General features: G+C 39.8%; 1 protein-coding gene across 4 annotated transcripts; it reads left to right on the top strand.

Annotated features, from left to right (window-relative positions):
- The first annotated feature begins 2,898 nt into the window (after positions 1–2,898).
- Positions 2,899–9,822, top strand: LOC138758789 (cold-inducible RNA-binding protein-like). 4 transcript variants are annotated; one of them, XM_069928177.1, is made up of 7 exons: positions 2,899–2,997; positions 3,262–3,371; positions 4,412–4,518; positions 5,411–5,552; positions 7,099–7,180; positions 7,299–7,351; positions 9,735–9,822. In XM_069928177.1, the coding sequence occupies exons 2-6, from the start codon at positions 3,272–3,274 to the stop codon at positions 7,348–7,350; spliced, it is 483 nt and encodes a 160-aa protein (XP_069784278.1). In that variant the 5' UTR covers positions 2,899–2,997; positions 3,262–3,271; the 3' UTR covers position 7,351; positions 9,735–9,822. The 4 variants fall into 4 exon arrangements, with proteins under 4 accessions (XP_069784278.1, XP_069784276.1, XP_069784277.1 ...); XM_069928175.1 differs by having other exon boundaries at positions 7,296–7,351; XM_069928176.1 differs by lacking the exon at positions 9,735–9,822 and adding an exon at positions 8,187–9,095.
- The last annotated feature ends 6,399 nt before the right edge of the window (positions 9,823–16,221 follow it).

The following is a 16,221-nucleotide window of genomic DNA, read 5'->3' as shown; positions in this document are numbered from 1 at the left end:
TTGTTTTTCCAGACTTGTGTAGTCTTCCAAAGGCGCTATTTGCCTTGACGAGTCTGTTGTCTATCTCGTTGAACATACATGAGTATTGCATAATCAAATACCTTGGTGGTCTCAATTTAGATAAAAATTAGTATATGTAACAAACTGGTTTTCTGAAAGTGACATTCCTTTGGTATTTGTATTCAAAAAGGCAGTCCTTTTCCTCGGTGACAAATGGGTTGGGTTGCACTCTTAATGTATGTTACATGACTGTTTTGAGATTTTTCTTTTGTCGTATTTCCTTGGTTGCTAATGCAGCCTTTCCATGTTTTCTCAATCTTTTAAAGCTATTTGATCTATTGTCTCTTTCTTGTGTGTCCCATTTCCCTGAATTCTATTATTGTTTACCTGCCAATTAACTCCAATTTCCCAGTTGCTTACCTACTTCATTAATCTGCTGGTATGTCTTGAGAGGTGATCAGAGAATGGGGAATTTTTGATGTTCAGGGAGACTGGAAATTCTATTAATTGTGGGAATGAACTCTGGTTACAGTCTCTATGCAGCTGCCGTAGTAAACTTTCCACCACTGTGTAGTCTTATCATTTAAGATCAATATTTTTAAATGGTGTGCAAGATTGGAGAGCTAGGTGTAATTAAGATTAAATTTGATGAACAAAGAGGGTCTCCATAGATAGAAATGTTCAGTCAAAATTTCTGCTGAGAACCCTTCATTGACAGTAAAGTAAGAAGTGATATCCACGATATCGAAGTGGGGGGCGGGGGGGTGGTGGGAGAAGCTAGGGAGAGACAGGTGATTGAACAGAAAAGGTGGAGAGATGAGAAACCACTGGAAAGTGGGGGGATGTTAGAGATAAAAACAAGAATGGGAATAGGCAAAGCAGTAATAGATTAGTGGAATTTGATTTTCCTTTGTCTCTTGTTTATGCAAGATTTTATAAAGTAACTGTAAGCACAATGTTATTACAGTGCCAGGAACCGGGATTCGAATCCATTGCTGCTTAAGGAGTCTGCATGGGTTTTCCCTGGATGCTTCAGTTTCCTCCCACCCTTCAAAATGTATACAGGTTGTAGGGTATTTGGGAAGGGCCTTTTACTGTGCGGAATGTCTAAATTAAATTGTCAGGTTTGAGTTGTACTGGGATAATTTCCCTTGATGTAATTGATTGGAAGATGTCTTCACTAATGTTAAGGTCCATTATGTTTGTAATTGAACATGGATTTTTATTGATGTGACAGAGTTGAATTTTCTTTAAACCTGTTTCCATGGTAAATGTGGTTTCAAGTTTGATGATTCAAGGAGGTTGCAAATTTTCCTGCCTTGTTTTGCATTTGTTGCTCAGCTATTCCATTGAGGATGGAGATGCTCATCCTGGGTTGCTTAATTCTTTGTTGGTGAACTGGGTTTTTGAAGCTTGAAAATGATAGAAGCAGGATGCACCAACATTTTTTTAAAATCATGGTCTTTCCGTTGAATAGACTTGAGTTGATACTGGAAACAAAAATTTAAATTATCACAAGATAATGTTTCATGTGTGTGCATAGTTCAATAGTTTCAGACCTCATGCATACATGGATAGTTTACAATTGTAAAAATGAATATGAATTTGTAAAATGAAGCATTGGAAGTATGTAACTAGCCTGATACTAATTTACTAGTTAAGGATTTCAGGATGGTTTTAAGATTTTAATGTATAACCCCTAATTAACAAAGTATGGGAAATATTCTGCAAGTGCATAGAATCTTACATGTGCAATGTTTTGGGGTTTTTTTTTCCAAACGGAAAACTAGTTTTTATTTCCTGCAGGGTTTTTGATTTCTGGCACTAAATTGCAAGCTTTTATTTTATCCTGCTGTTTGCCTTGTTAGATTGAAAGGTGACAAGAAAAAAGTTTAAAGCAAAGCTGAAAGAAGCTGGGTTAATGTTTATTCATTCAGGAATAGAGCTATAAAGTGCTCAGTGAATTTTTTTCAGTTGAGTGGTCTTTTGAAATAAATTTGTAATTAAATATTCAATTTTGAATTAAATTTGATTTTAATACTATTGTAGAATTAACGCCCTTGTATGGGTTTTGGTGTTGCTTTTTTAATCAGATCTGCTAGGTATCATAAGCTGAACTGACAAAGGGTTCATTAAGCAACCAACGTCCGTCCTAGACGTTGCAGAAAGAAATCCTAAGAGTAAACAATGATATTTTTTTGGATTGTCATGACAGTCTCAAGATTTGCTTTCTGCGGGTGTCGCAAAGGTTTTCCCAGGTGAGCAATAGTGGTGTGTGATTTGGGGTGAGGAGATGGATGGAGCTGATGGTCTTGAGCAGATGCTCAGTGTTTACCTAATGATGCAAGACTATTGGTTCTTTTCCTTTGGCGGACCTGAACCAGTAACTTGGAATGCATATTTTCCAGTAGAATTTGAACGCATCGTTGAATCCATATCTTAAATTTCTCAATAGCTCTGTGGCTCAAAACTTTAAAATGAAGGACGTTGCCATGCATGCCAATTGTCTTGAGTATCAGAACTGAAATTTAGACGAAAAGGTAGTGATATTTAATGAGCCATTAAAATATCTTGTTGCTAACAATTTTGGAGTACAGGGAACAACAGGCAGGAGTCGCCATCGGACTAATCCGGTGCAATAGAGCCCTGGCCATTTATATTTAGCACGTTCTTGGTGTCAATACCTGCCCACTCTCTTTCCAAGTAAGGTGTCCGCCTCCCTGCTTCCTTATCAAACCCCAGGCGATTTCGGATTGTTTTTGAACAGAACGGGCTTGGGACAAATGTGCGGTGAACCTGACTCCCGTTGCCCCACGTCGAACCTCCGAGCTGCTGCAGGCGGCTCCTGCAGCGGGGGATGTTGCCAGCGGCTGGAGCATGCGCAGAGTGAGGGGGGGAGGAGGAGGGGGCAGCAGCGCCTACAAATAGTGGGCGGTATCGGGGCGCGCTCTCGCATTGCCGAGCTGGAGGTCGCGGTTGACGGTGGTTGCCCGTGTTGTGAGTGACTGGTGCCCCCCTCCCCCATCTTCCCTGTAACGGGCCGACCCCCCACCCGATATCCGTACAAACCCCACGGGCCGGCCTCCGGGGGTGCAGGGGGGGGGGAGGCCAATGCCCCCCCGTGGCGCCGAGACCCGGATCCTGCCGCAGTGCGGCGGAAGCTCGGCAGGGAAAGGGGGGGGGGGGGGGGCGCCTCCCGAGCCTTTGTTCCGCCGCTCATCCGATGCTCTGTCTTCCACCCCTCCCTCCCCACCAACCCAGGTGAAGCAGAATGTCGGACGAAGGCAAGCTTTTTGTTGGGGGGCTCAACTTCGACACGAACGAGCAGTCGCTGGAATCCGTCTTCTCCAAATATGGGCAGATCTCTGAAGGTGGGTGCTTACCGTTAGCCGCCGCAAATAGAAGCAGCCCCCACCTCCTGCTCCCTGCCGCCCCTGTCCTGTTAGCTGGGCTTCACCCCTCCTCCTCCTCCCTGCGGCCCCTGCCCTGTTAGCTGGCTTCAGCCCCCCTTTCTCCCTGCTGCCCCTTCCCTGTTTAGCTGTGCTTCAGCCCCCCCTCCTCCCTGCTGCCCCAGTCCTATTAGCTGGGCTTCAGCCCCCCCTCAGCTGCGGCCCCTGCCCTGTTAGCTGGGCTTCAGTCCCCCTCCTTTTTCCTACTGCCTCTGTCCTATTAGCTGGGCTTCAGCCCCCCTCCTTCTCCCTGCTGCCCATGTCCTGTTAGCTGGGCTTCAGCCCCCCCCTCCCCCTCCTTTCTCCCTGCTGCCCATGTTCTGTTAGCTGTGTTTCAGCCCCCCTCCTTTTCCCTGCTGCCCCTGTCCTGTTAGCTGGGCTTCAGCCCCCCTTCTTCTCCCTGCTGCCCATGACCTGTTAGCTGGGTTTCAGGCCCCCCCCCCCTCCTTTCTCCCTGCTGCCCCTGCCCTGTTAGCTGGGCTTCAGCCCCCCTCCTTCTCCCTGTTGCCCATGTCCTGTTAGCTGGGCTTCAGTCCCCCCTCCTTTTCCCTGCTGCCCCTGTCCTGTTAGCTGGGCTTCAGCCCTCCCTCCTTCTCCCTGCTGCCCATGACCTGTTAGCTGGGTTTCAGGCCCCCCCTCCTCCTTTCTCCCTGCTGCCCCTGACCTGTTAGCTGGGCTTCTCTCCAACCTGACCGTGACATTCCCAGCCCCATTAGCTGTGCTGTAGCTGCATTTTCTCCTGCTGGGAAATGTTGGAAGCGAGTCCTCCTGTAGAAACCTGGCCCACTGATTTCAATGGGACTTCTACATTTGTATGCACTTCAGTCATGCATAAAAGCCCAGGGTGATCTGTTTGGTATGAAAATAAAATGGAGTGAGTTTCCTGTTACTGTAAAACATTTTTGTCTTGTTGGTTTGAGGCAGCTTTTGGTAATCTCTTTTTTTTTGCTTGCCTGCTTTAGTTATTGTAATTAAAGATCGGGAGACACAGAGATCGAGGGGTTTTGGTTTCGTCACCTTTGAAAATCCAGATGATGCTAAGGATGCTATGTTAGCTATGAATGGGAAGGTACGTTTTGTACTGTAAATTTGTTCATCTTTAAGTGTCTCCCTTGAACTGGTCTTGTTTACACAGAAGAAATTCAAGAGGGAAATTCGAGAGAGCTGAGCATGACTAACTGGTGAAGCTTACTGAGAGGTACTGGTCTTTGTATAAAGCAGACCTTGCTGTCTCTTGGGCATAGATGAGGTGTACTGGAACATTTCTGCTTAATTATTGGAATCATTTTTTTTGGCACCAATCACATGAAAGGTAGTTGGGGATCTATCCAGGATCTTCCTGAGGTGATCTCAATTGCACTGCTCTTGAGACATTTTCCAAACCAATATGCACCATTAAAATTGCTTTCTTTAATCTCTGCCTGTACCTCTTCATTTTTTTTTGCAGTTTTAATATGCTTCGGTTTTTATTTGTGGTCACATTAGCCTGAATCTGATTTTGTATCTCCTTCAATTTGTTAATTTACTTCAGATTCCAGTTATGGTGGAAGTTATTAAATCAATTCTCAATGTATAGCTCTGCTATTATGTATGACTCCAGTTCATTGTCTACTGTATCTTCAGTTCTTTGGTCCTGGAATTTGTTTTTCTCTCCATCTTTTGATTTAAGGGGAACTTTTTTTTGTAAATCCCATGAAGCATCTTTGACACTTGATGGTACAGTTTTTGAAATCTAAATTTGAGTTCCATGGTTCACTTCTAATAGCATCCACAATTCAATAGAAATTAAAAATTAGATGTAGCTTATTGGTTGGAATATGATGTGAAGGCTGAATGCTGAACTGTATTTCTAGAATAGAAAATTGTGGCGGGGGGGGCGCAACAGTATACTAGTTGAAGCTTTATATTTAACAATGAAACCAATTCCTAAAACCATAACTTGTGATGTTCTTCAAACTCAGTCTATTGATGGGCGTCAGATTAGGGTGGATCAAGCTGGAAAATCTTCTGGTGACCGTTCCCGAGGTTACAGGGGAGGAAATGCGAGCAGCCGTGGATTTTTCCGTGGTGGGTCTGGACGTAGAGCACGTGGGTTTTCTAGAGGTATGTAACTTGATTTAACGGTTTGTAGAGCATAAGAAATGGGAGTAGGAGTAGGCCATCCAGTCCTTTTGAGCCTGCTTCACTATTCAGTGAGCAGAATGGAATGATCTTCCAGAAGAGATAGTTGCAGCAGGGTCCTTTCTGTCATTTAGAGAAGGTTGGATGTGTACATGGATGTGAGGGGGTTGGAAGGATATGGGTGGAAAGTGGGAGGGGGGAACTAGTGGAGTTGTTCAAGTGAACAGCTGTGGACTCGAAGGGCCAATATGGCCTGTTTCCCAGCTGTAAACTGTTACATTGCTGATTCTATGATGAGCTCATCTCCACCTCCCTGCCTTTTTTCCCCATATCCTGCAATTCCTTTACTATGTAGAAATCTATCCAACCTTATCTTAAGTACAGTACAACTCTGATTGTCTGAAATGGTCAGGGCCGGGCCTATTTCGGATGAACAATGTTTTTGAATAACTGGTCATTTAAAAAAAAATGGCCCAGTAGCAACAGCAAATCATTTGTAACAGTGTTGAAACAATGACAAACAAGGGAAGGCTTTTTAAAGTGTGAAATAATGTTTAATTCTCACCAAAAAAACAACCTGAACAAAAAGATAAATCCAACACCAAAAACTCTAAATTCTATTCGGGGGTTTTTCCAAAAAAATTTTAACCGACGATGTCATTTTGGCTCCAAAAATAAATTTGGACAACTGAGGGTTTCTGATTGTTTCAGATATCCTCATTTATCCAAAATGTTTTGGAGGCAAAATGAAATAATTTCAACCTGAATTTTTCAGATAAATGAGGATTTCTGATTTTTCTGAAATCCCCCATTATCCAAAAACAGATGTCATTTCCGGGTCCAAAAAATTTTGTTTTGGATAACTGAGGATTTTGGACAACAGAAGTTGTACTGTGTACAGTATTTACAGAGGTAGCCTCCACTGCTTCAATGAACAGCAAACTCCATAGATTCACCACCCTCTGGGCAAAGCAGTTCTTCCACATTCTTTGTCCTAAATTTACTATCTTGAATCGAGGCCTATATCCCTTAGTTCTGGTCTCCCCTAGCAATGTAAATAACTTGCTTACCTTTATTTTTATCTATGCCTTTCATAATTCTGTATGCTTCTATACGATCCCCTTTCATTCTTCTAAATTTCAACAAGTACGGTCCTAGACAATTCAATCTCTCATTGGCAAACCCATAATTCCTGGAATCAACTTGTTGAACCTCCTCCAAAGCCAGTACACTCTTAAGTAACGAGACCAGAACTTCACGCAGTACTCCAGATGCGATCGCACCAGAACCCTGTGCAGTTGCTCTTAAATTCAATCTCTCATTTATCCACTTCAATTTCCAGTTCTGGTGGAAGTTAAATTGATTTTCATGATTGCCATTTACTTTTGTTAGATTCAACACTTAAATGATTGGCCACCCTGTTTTCTCCCGGTGCACTGAAAACTTCTAATAGATGATAGCATTTAATGTGTTTGAATTATTCTCGTTCTTTGAATGTACTCACCTATTCAATTGAATTCTTACTCAGGTGGTGGAGACCGAGGGTATGTGGCTCGCTATGATTCAAGAAGTGGTTACTCAGGATCAAGAGATTATTATAACAGAGATAGGTAAAATTGTTTCTTTATCAAATGTCTATATTTATGTTTAGATGATGCATTTTCACGGTTAGTTATGTGCTGTTAAATGATCTGGAAAACACTACAGGGATATTTTTATTCCTAGGAGTCAAGGGAGCTATGGCGGTGGTGGCTCTTACAGAGACAGTTATGACAGTTAAGGTAGGTGCTGTTAAAAATAGAAGTGAACTAGTCACCCGGGGTTGTCTTTAGAATTTTTTGAAAGGGCAGTTAACTTGATTGACTTTAGGGGGAAATTGTAATGTGAAATACCAACAAATAATTCACTTGCATGATCGTATTACCCAAAATAATGGGGGTCATTTATCCTTGACCTGAAAACTGAAAGTCATAAATAATAGACTGCTGTGCATCATTTTTCCTATTATTCCAGTCAACAGTGCATCTCTGGGGACAGAAAGATCTACTATTGGTGGGTTCTGTCCTTGAAGTTCTGTTCAATTTGGTAAAAGAACCAGTTCTTTGTCAGTACTACATCTTTGCTGCCACGTTCTATAGGTGAATGACAGCAGTACACTAAACCGTGATAGCAAACTTGCCCTAACTTAATGCATTTTGTTGCATCAAAATATTGGCAGAGCTTGCCTATTGCTCTGCACGGGATATACTTTTCAGCTATCCAAGTGACAGCAAAGGACTTCCCTGCTGTTTAAGAATCCGTTTTAGTGTCAAACCATTTTGAAATGAAATCAAAGAAGCAGCTGTTTTAAATTTTCAAAGATTTCAAGGCAGATCATTGGACATAATTTATTACAGATTATAATAACCAGTTCCTTGCTGTCTTCCATACATGTTCCATTTACACTGACATGAGTGCAAATGTTTTAATTTTCACTGTTGCATTATGCTTCAGATAATCTAATGTACACCAATAGTACTAAACTGTGATCACCAGTCCATACCACTAATTAAAAGTAGGAAGAAGAGCTATGATTACTGTTGCAGTCTTTAAATTGTACCTGCTTCTTGTTCTCAGCTACACACAACGAATAAATAAATCTTCTTGACTCAAGATCGTCCTTCCTATGGCTGTATTTATAAAGATTTTCGGAGCTTCGTGGAATCGCATTGTGTACTTGTATTCTCATATCTTGTAGTATTTCAGTTTGGCCTTGTTAATCACAGCCTGACAGCTTCTAACATGAGGATGCACACTTAAGTGTTGTCTCAGTAATTTTGGAATTAAACAATCTAACAAACGTCAGCATTCTCAGGCACTTGACATAGCCCTCACTATTTTGTTTTAGCAATAATACAAGGTTTTCATTTTAGTTTAGATCAGTTTATTTAAGTTAACATCACTTGAAACACTTCCCAGAAAGTTTAGCTATTTCTGAAATTGAAGTTGTGGAGTTGACTGCAATTCTGGTGGGCAAAAAAATATTTGCAAAAGGGGTTATCAGTGTGTTCTCAGTCTTCTTTATGGTAAGCAAACTGATGTTTTATAGAAGCTGAACAAGCTGTGGTCTTTATTTCAAAATGAAGGCTTTTATAGCCATTTATTCTTGTAAACGTTGTCATTTGAAACGTTCCTTTAGGGTAGCAAGGTAGGAAAACAGCATGGGAACAGAAGATATTGCCTGCCTCAAACCGCCTTGATACTGCTGAAGAGAAATGGCTTCATTTTTTTTACGTAATTGGACATGTGTGCATCTTTCAGTAGTTTCAAGAGTTCTGTACACTGTAAACAACTTTAATCATGTTCCAGATTCTTCAAAATTAACAAATGAAGTTCTGAGCAATGTATCTTTATAAGATGGACATGTACTGGATGAGATATATTGGAAATGACTTTTTGTGTTGTATGTTCAAGTGGTTTAGAGTTGACCTTTTGTACTGGAATGGGCTTCACGAAGCCTCATTAAAAGAAAAACTTGACTCATAACGCTGATTTTCCTGTAGTTGGATTCTTGCGGAATGGTATATAGTAGAAAGTATAGGAAGGAAGTAACTATTGCACTCTATTGGGAAATGCAGTGGGGGGGAAAGATCATTATAGAATTTAAACTGCAGGGGGGCGTGGGGATTTTAGGAATTGACCCTGGAGTCGGCAGTAATTTCAAGTATTTCTGTTCACTTGCAAATTCAGAGCCATTTCTCCACTTAATCTTGACAACAAAACTAAATGAACAAATTTCCTATCGAGTTCTAGATGCGTCGCCTTGCCTTTCCTGTAGAATATCATAAAGTGTTAAAGTGCAGTATTAAATAATCTATCTGCACTAACCTCTCATCTGTCCCTTCACAACAGTTGCTCACTTTCTCTTCTGTCTTCCATGCACAAGGTCATTGCCAGTTCTGGTGCTTAATGGATCTGTGAATGTTTCTCTTAACTCTTATTCCTGAGCATTTATTTTTAAATGCACATAAGCTTTAAACGTGTTTGCAGTGCTGCACACTTAACTGCTTCATTTTTGGGGGGGGGGGGTTAAATTTTGAAGTGGAGACATGTACTATTGCCAAATTTGTTAATACCATTTGACAAAATTCCAGAAAGAAACTTGCACTTTTTTTTTTTTAAAAGCCTCCCATCTTGTGTTCCTCAAAGGCCTGGTGGCTTTGCATTAACGTTGAGACCCAAGGAGTTAATTGATAACAAAATGGAACATCCCTATCCTGAAATATGCTGCAAGTATAACATGGTAAGACTAGGTACTAAGAGCAAAATGGTCTGCATTAGGTTGAGTATTATCAGAGATACTGTGATGCAACAGTTCAAAAATTTTATTGAGAGAAAACAATTGGGCAATTTAAATTTTGTGCAGTCAGTTGTTCAGGAAGGTGTTCCAAGTCCATTAAAGATCTTTATAACAATTCACAACTTCTAAGGATCTTTGCTAGCATTTGGAAAGAAATGGCCTTGGAGAACGAAGTGCTGTACCACCTTCAATGAAACCTGAGATGAAAACAGTACATGGCTAAATGCAAATGTGGATATAGCCCTAGATTTGAGGTAACTTATTTTAAATCTCATGGGCAGTTTACATTGACTTCATTCAAAACAATTCTGAAATTATGTGCTTGCAAAATTTCATTTATTTATTGGATTAGTTCTCTAGAAGAATCCAACTCTTAAATTGAAAACCACAGCAAAGCTTGTTATAATGCTTCATTTCCTGATCTTTTGTTCATTAAACTGCTTGCTGTATTCTGTAACAAAGGGAGTAATCGAAAACATTACTCTCTTGGGTGGGGGGAAGAAATTGAACATTGCACTGTTAGATGTATCTTTAAATAGGATTGATTTGCTCGTGATTCCGAAAAAATGTTTATTAAAAACATTAATAATTACCATGTTAATGTAATTAGATCCCTGCCTTGGAAAAGGTTGTGTTGCCAAATTGTTGCAATCATCCAAATATATATTTTTTTTTTCATCTTGCAGAATGAAACAAATGACTTCACGAATGTCCAGTGATAGAAGGCGAATACCAGTGTGGTACGTCTGACTTCACATTTGAACTAGTTTGCTCATTAATACTATTAAGTTGATACAAATGTTGCATACCTTTTTGTTGTTGCTAAATGAACTTCTAGCTGAGAACAATTGGCACTTCAGGTACGATGTAATTAATCAAGAAAGTTGCTATACTCTAGTTACCTGCTTTTTTTTGGTAAAAGATAAGTCTGTTCCATTTCACCAGGTACCCTATATGTCAGCGTATGACAACCCCAGATTTCCACCTAAAATGTAGGTTTTGAGCTATACCCTTTGCATAGGACGACCCAGATTAGCACTTATCACTTTCCATTGACCAATGGAGTAATGCTGTCAAAATATTTTAGTATCAAATTACCCTGTAAAGGTTTAAATTTTATTTGTTTATTTTAAAATAAAGCAGTCGGACTGGCCAGATAGACCCTGCGGGGGAGCACTGAGACTTCAGGACATGCGCAGGTTAGCCGCTGAACTGGCAATACCCCTCTACGTGTGCAGAGTTTATTTAAATACAATCCCATACAAAATCTTTGAATTCAAGAGTAGGGAGGTTATGATGAAATTGTACAAGGCATTGGTGAGGCCATATTTGGAGTACTGTGTACAGTTTTGGTCACCAAATTATAGGAAAGATATAAACAAAATAGAGAGAGTACAGAGAAGGTTCACAAGAATGTTGACAGGATTTCAAGGTTTGAGTTGCAGGGAAAGGTTGTGCAGACTGGGGCTTTTTTATCTGGAGCGTAGAAGATTGAGAGGGGACTTGATAGAGGTGTTTAAGATTTTAAAAGGGACAGACAGTAAATGTGGATAGGCTTTTTCAATTAAGAAAGTGGGAGATTCAAACTAGAGGACATGGTTTAAGATTGAAGGGGGAAAATTATAAGGGGAACATGAGGGGAAATTTCTTTACGCAGAGGGTGATGGGGATGTGGAATGAGCTTCCGGCAGACGTGGTCGAGGCGGGATCATTGGTTACATTTAAGGAAAGACTGGATCATTATATGGATAGGAGGGGACTAGAGGGGTATGGATCAGGTGCTGGTCAGTGGGACTAGGAGGGTGGGGATTTGCTGCGGCATGGACTAGTAGGGCCGAACTGGCCTGTTCTGTGCTGTAAGTGGTTATATGGAGTATTTTCATCTCTTCTACAAAATTACATAGAGAAAATTGTAGGCGTCCTTTTCCTTGTCTCCATTTGCATGGAGGTGAGCCATGCTGTCAGCATGAGGAAGTTAGCCTGAACGGGGCAATTGCATTGGAGCTGGAGGGATTGAATATAGATGGGAAGATGGCAGTGGTGTCAAGGTTTGGATTTTAGATCTGGCTTATAAGACAACCCCTGATTTTTGAGGTGACATTTTTAAGTTTTGAGTATTGTCCTATTCGCTGACATATACAGTATATAAAAGATAAAAGAATTACTTTAAAATGCCCCAGAAGCTAAAACTGGTTTTACATGAATTAAATGTGCTTGTAGGTTAATTTCTTTGTAATTGTGATTTGTATTGCAACCCACATGAATGTTGTAAAATAACTTGGATGTACATGCAAGCAGCACTTTTTATGTCTTCTATGTATGTTGTGTTAGTCAAATAATGCATTGTGAATGGTTTTGGATGCTACACTTCCATTATCCATGCTTGTTAAAATTCTGTAGCTTTATTCCATGTTGAGTTATGTACAAATAGCTGATATTTGGAGAAGTATTTTTACATAGTCTATTTAAATATTCTCTCCCAGTTTTTCCACTTACTTTGGATTCTAGTTTTAGTTAATCTTGGTTGATAGTTGCCTTTGGGCTCGCTGTTTGATTTATTGTTATTTGTGTGCAGTAATACTGAATGGAAACTTTTTCTTTGAAGACCGACCTTAGAGCGAAGTTGAATTTCTTTTTCTGTATTGTTTCCAACAGGAATTAGTTAATCGTAGTGGATTTTCGTGTTGATTTTTTTCACTTATGAATTGCTGTGATTTTTAAAAAATTATTTTTGTAGCCTGGGACTTTGTGTATAAAGTGGCAGTAGCAATTCTGACTGCTTGTTTTAAATTAAATTTAGACATGCAGCATTATAACAGGCCCTTCTGACCACCAGCCCGTGCCCCTCCATATGCCAATTAACCTACAACATCTGTGCATGAACGGTGGAAGGAAACCAGAGCACACGGAGGAAAGCACACACACAGGAAGAACATAGAAACTCCTTTCAGACAGTCACACAAACTGTGCCACCCATGGTGGTAAGGGGGGGGGGTAACAGTAACAGCTATTACAGGGTGGCACAGTTGGCGTAGCAGTTAGCGCAACACCTTTACAAAGCCAGCAATCGGGACTTGGGTTCGAATCCTGCCCTATCTGTAAGGAGTTTGTCCCTTCTCCCTGTGTCCACGTGGGTTTTCCCTGGGGCCTCAAGTTTCCTCCACTGTTTGAAATGTACCCGGGGTGTAGGATAATTGGGTGTAAATTGGGCGACACAGACTTATGTGCTGAAGTGGCCTGTTACTGTAGTGTATGTCTAAATTTTTTTTTGAATTGTAAGTAGCCAGCTGGGAACTCTGGTCTAAATGGCTATTTCCTTACTGATTTTGTGAAAACTTGGAATTATTGTTAGGTGTCTGAATATAATTAAAATAGTGTTAGCTGGGAAGTATTAAATAATTTTTGTTTAGGTTCAATGTACTAAAAAGTGGTGCTGATGATGTGGCCTGGCCAGTCTTGTTTTTCCCATCAACATCGGTTTTTTTAAAAAAAAGTATCACACAGAGTGATTTTACAATTGGAATTTAGGATGAGCTTATGAAAAACAAACTTTTTACATTTTGTTTTGAACTTTGTCCACTTGCAGCTTAAGAGACGAACCAACATCCTTGCGAGCGAGAGAGCTTACTGTCTGCAATACTGCTGGCTGAAAAGCAAATCTTTAAAGGAAAAAAAACTTCAGAAAATACAAGATGGAAACGCTGTATGCAAGTGTCAAAATATTAATGAAGTGCTGAACTAAACAAGGAAATGTTGGTGACTGCAGAGAAAGATTCTTTTGGGGTAAGAAATTCCTACATTTTAATTTCTGATTTAAAAAAAAATAATAATAATAATTTTCACCCATAAGCATGGCAATAAATGTAGAAAAACACATCTGACTTAAAATAATTTTATTTGGCATAGATGTCAGGCATGCAGTCAACAAAATGGGAGACATTCTGCATAAAATCAAAGTATTCTGTCTGCATGAAATCAATAATAATAATAATGTTCATTCAATGTAAAGACCTCAAATAACTAGTTTTGTTGCCTCATTCTTTTAAATTGTTGACCAGAGTCAGTTTTAACCGGGCAATGGTCATGGAGAACTGAGAAAAGTGTTTCAGCCAAGATGTTGCTCCAAACCAGCTTTCTATTTGGCTTTTACTCAGTGCAGTTCGTAGGTCCTGTCTTTAAATTTTCTCCCCTTTTTGTTGTGCCTCATGAACACATTTAAAGTGGATCGTTCAACTTTCCTGTTTTTTCTTTGGCATTGTTATTTCAAATATATTCCCACATAACTTTACTTATTTTAATGTGCATTCCACAATTGAAATATATATTTCAAGTGTTTGTAGAAACATTATTTGCAAATAAAAATTTTTAAAGTAGATTTAAAATTAAATTATTTATGACAGTTTTTCAGTTAAGAAGTTCTCTTAATTGTAAAGGTTCTTTTTTTTTCTCATGATGAGTAAATGTATTTTACAGGGACATTCTGCCAGGCCACTGGATTGCAAATTAAAGTTGATGCATTACTTTGGAGAGATGGGCTAAAGATCGTACAAGGATTTCCAGAATACAAATGGAATCAAGTAAATTTTGTAAAGGCAGGGGGAAATTGGATATTTCTACATATGCCGTATGATGCAGATGTACATGTTAAAGCAAAATGTTGAAGCTTTTGCATTTTTAAAAATTATTTATCCTTTGTATACTTGGACTCTTAAATGATGAATAAATAAACCACTTTGCGCATTGATTTGAATCAGTGAACTATATTTTGGACTTTGAACTCCAGCCAGTTCATCAATATTTGAATGATGTGTAGTGCCACTTTCTCTCTGCAAATCCAATTAAACAGTTTTGGAAGTTGGTTTATTGGTGAGAAAAAAACAGGGTTAGTGCCCGCTGCAGTACATTCTGAATGTTTTTTTTAAATAAAGAGCAACTAAATTTTAAATTTAAACACCACAAGGTAACAGGCCTTTCTAGCCCACAGGCTTGTGCCACATCCTCCAATGAACTTTTGAAATTTAGAGTCCAAGGTGAATGTTTCTTCACTCTAGCACCATGTTCTTGGTTCTATAGTTAATTTCACAAAATAAAATAATTGAAGCAGTATCTTTAACATCAATTAAAGAAAATCTTACCATTTTCTATTGCAATCAAATTGGCTCACTGGAACTACTCCTGTAAGTCCAGGTGCGAGTTCCTTTCTTGAGATGTGTGAATAAAATGCAGCTGACATTTTTTCGAATTTGGATTCATTCCAGTGGGAGATGTCTTTCTTGTGAGGAACCAAAATGTTCAGGGCTTCCCAGGCAACATGTCATTCAGTTATTTGAAAAGCCTAGTTTAGAATCCTGGCTAAAAGGCTCCAGTGCATGTCACCAAAGCAGACGATCAGTTTATTTTTAGGATATACTGTGCACACATGGATGAGGGCAATTGCCGAGATAGGAATAGTAACATGCTTGAAATAACTATCAACTGAGACACACTTTATGGTATTCTTGGGCAGAAAAGGTACCAAATTAATGAAAAATAGTCAAAAGTTTGTGCTCAACCAAGGAGCTGGCCCGTGGTTTCTCAACTTTTTTTAAAAACCCATATCTTTAACAACCATGGCCCATCAGGGTGGTGGGAGGTTGCAAGTGAGTTTCAGTCTCTTCCTGCACCATGAGGATTTTTTTGTTTTATTTTCATGGGAACATGATTTTTTTTGTGATCAAATTTGCACCCTTGTTTTACCTATTTGTTGCATTGTTAATGTCTTTGCCATGGATCCCCTTTCACAAACTCATTGACCGTTAGTTGAGAGATATACTAGAGTACGGTGATATTGCTCTGATTGAGAAGAGTGTTGTCAGGAATGAGGACTTATAAGGGCAGATTGTATTGTCTAAATTTATTATTAGAGTGATGAGAGGCAAAGTTACAATCCAAGGGAAAGTGAATCTAGAAATAAGAGAGTGCGGGTTTAAGGTGAGGGGAGAAATTTGTGAAGTGAGTGGTAAGTTGCTGGAGGAAGTAGAGGGAAATAGAATTACAACTTTTAAAAACTTGCTTGGACCTGAACTCCATGCAGAACTGATCTGAATTTTAACTTTTGACCTGGCTTGGTCTTGTACGCCATGTCATCAGTCGATCACCCTCGGGTTGGTAATTTTCAGTGAGAACCTTGTTCCAGCAGATTTTTGAGGGAGGACCAAGATTATTGCACTTTTGTTCCTCAACTGAAGAGCAGCAATCTTGAGCTGCTGTGTTTTAAAAGATTTGTTTTTTTCCCCTTTGTCTCGATACAAGTGCCATTCTACCTGCTTGTGC

The sequence above is a fragment of the Narcine bancroftii genome, chromosome 3, assembly GCF_036971445.1.
Source record: "Narcine bancroftii isolate sNarBan1 chromosome 3, sNarBan1.hap1, whole genome shotgun sequence".
Taxonomy (NCBI): domain Eukaryota; kingdom Metazoa; phylum Chordata; class Chondrichthyes; order Torpediniformes; family Narcinidae; genus Narcine; species Narcine bancroftii.
The sequence above is the reverse complement of the archived record's forward strand: the minus strand, read 5'-3'. Positions and strand labels throughout refer to the sequence as shown.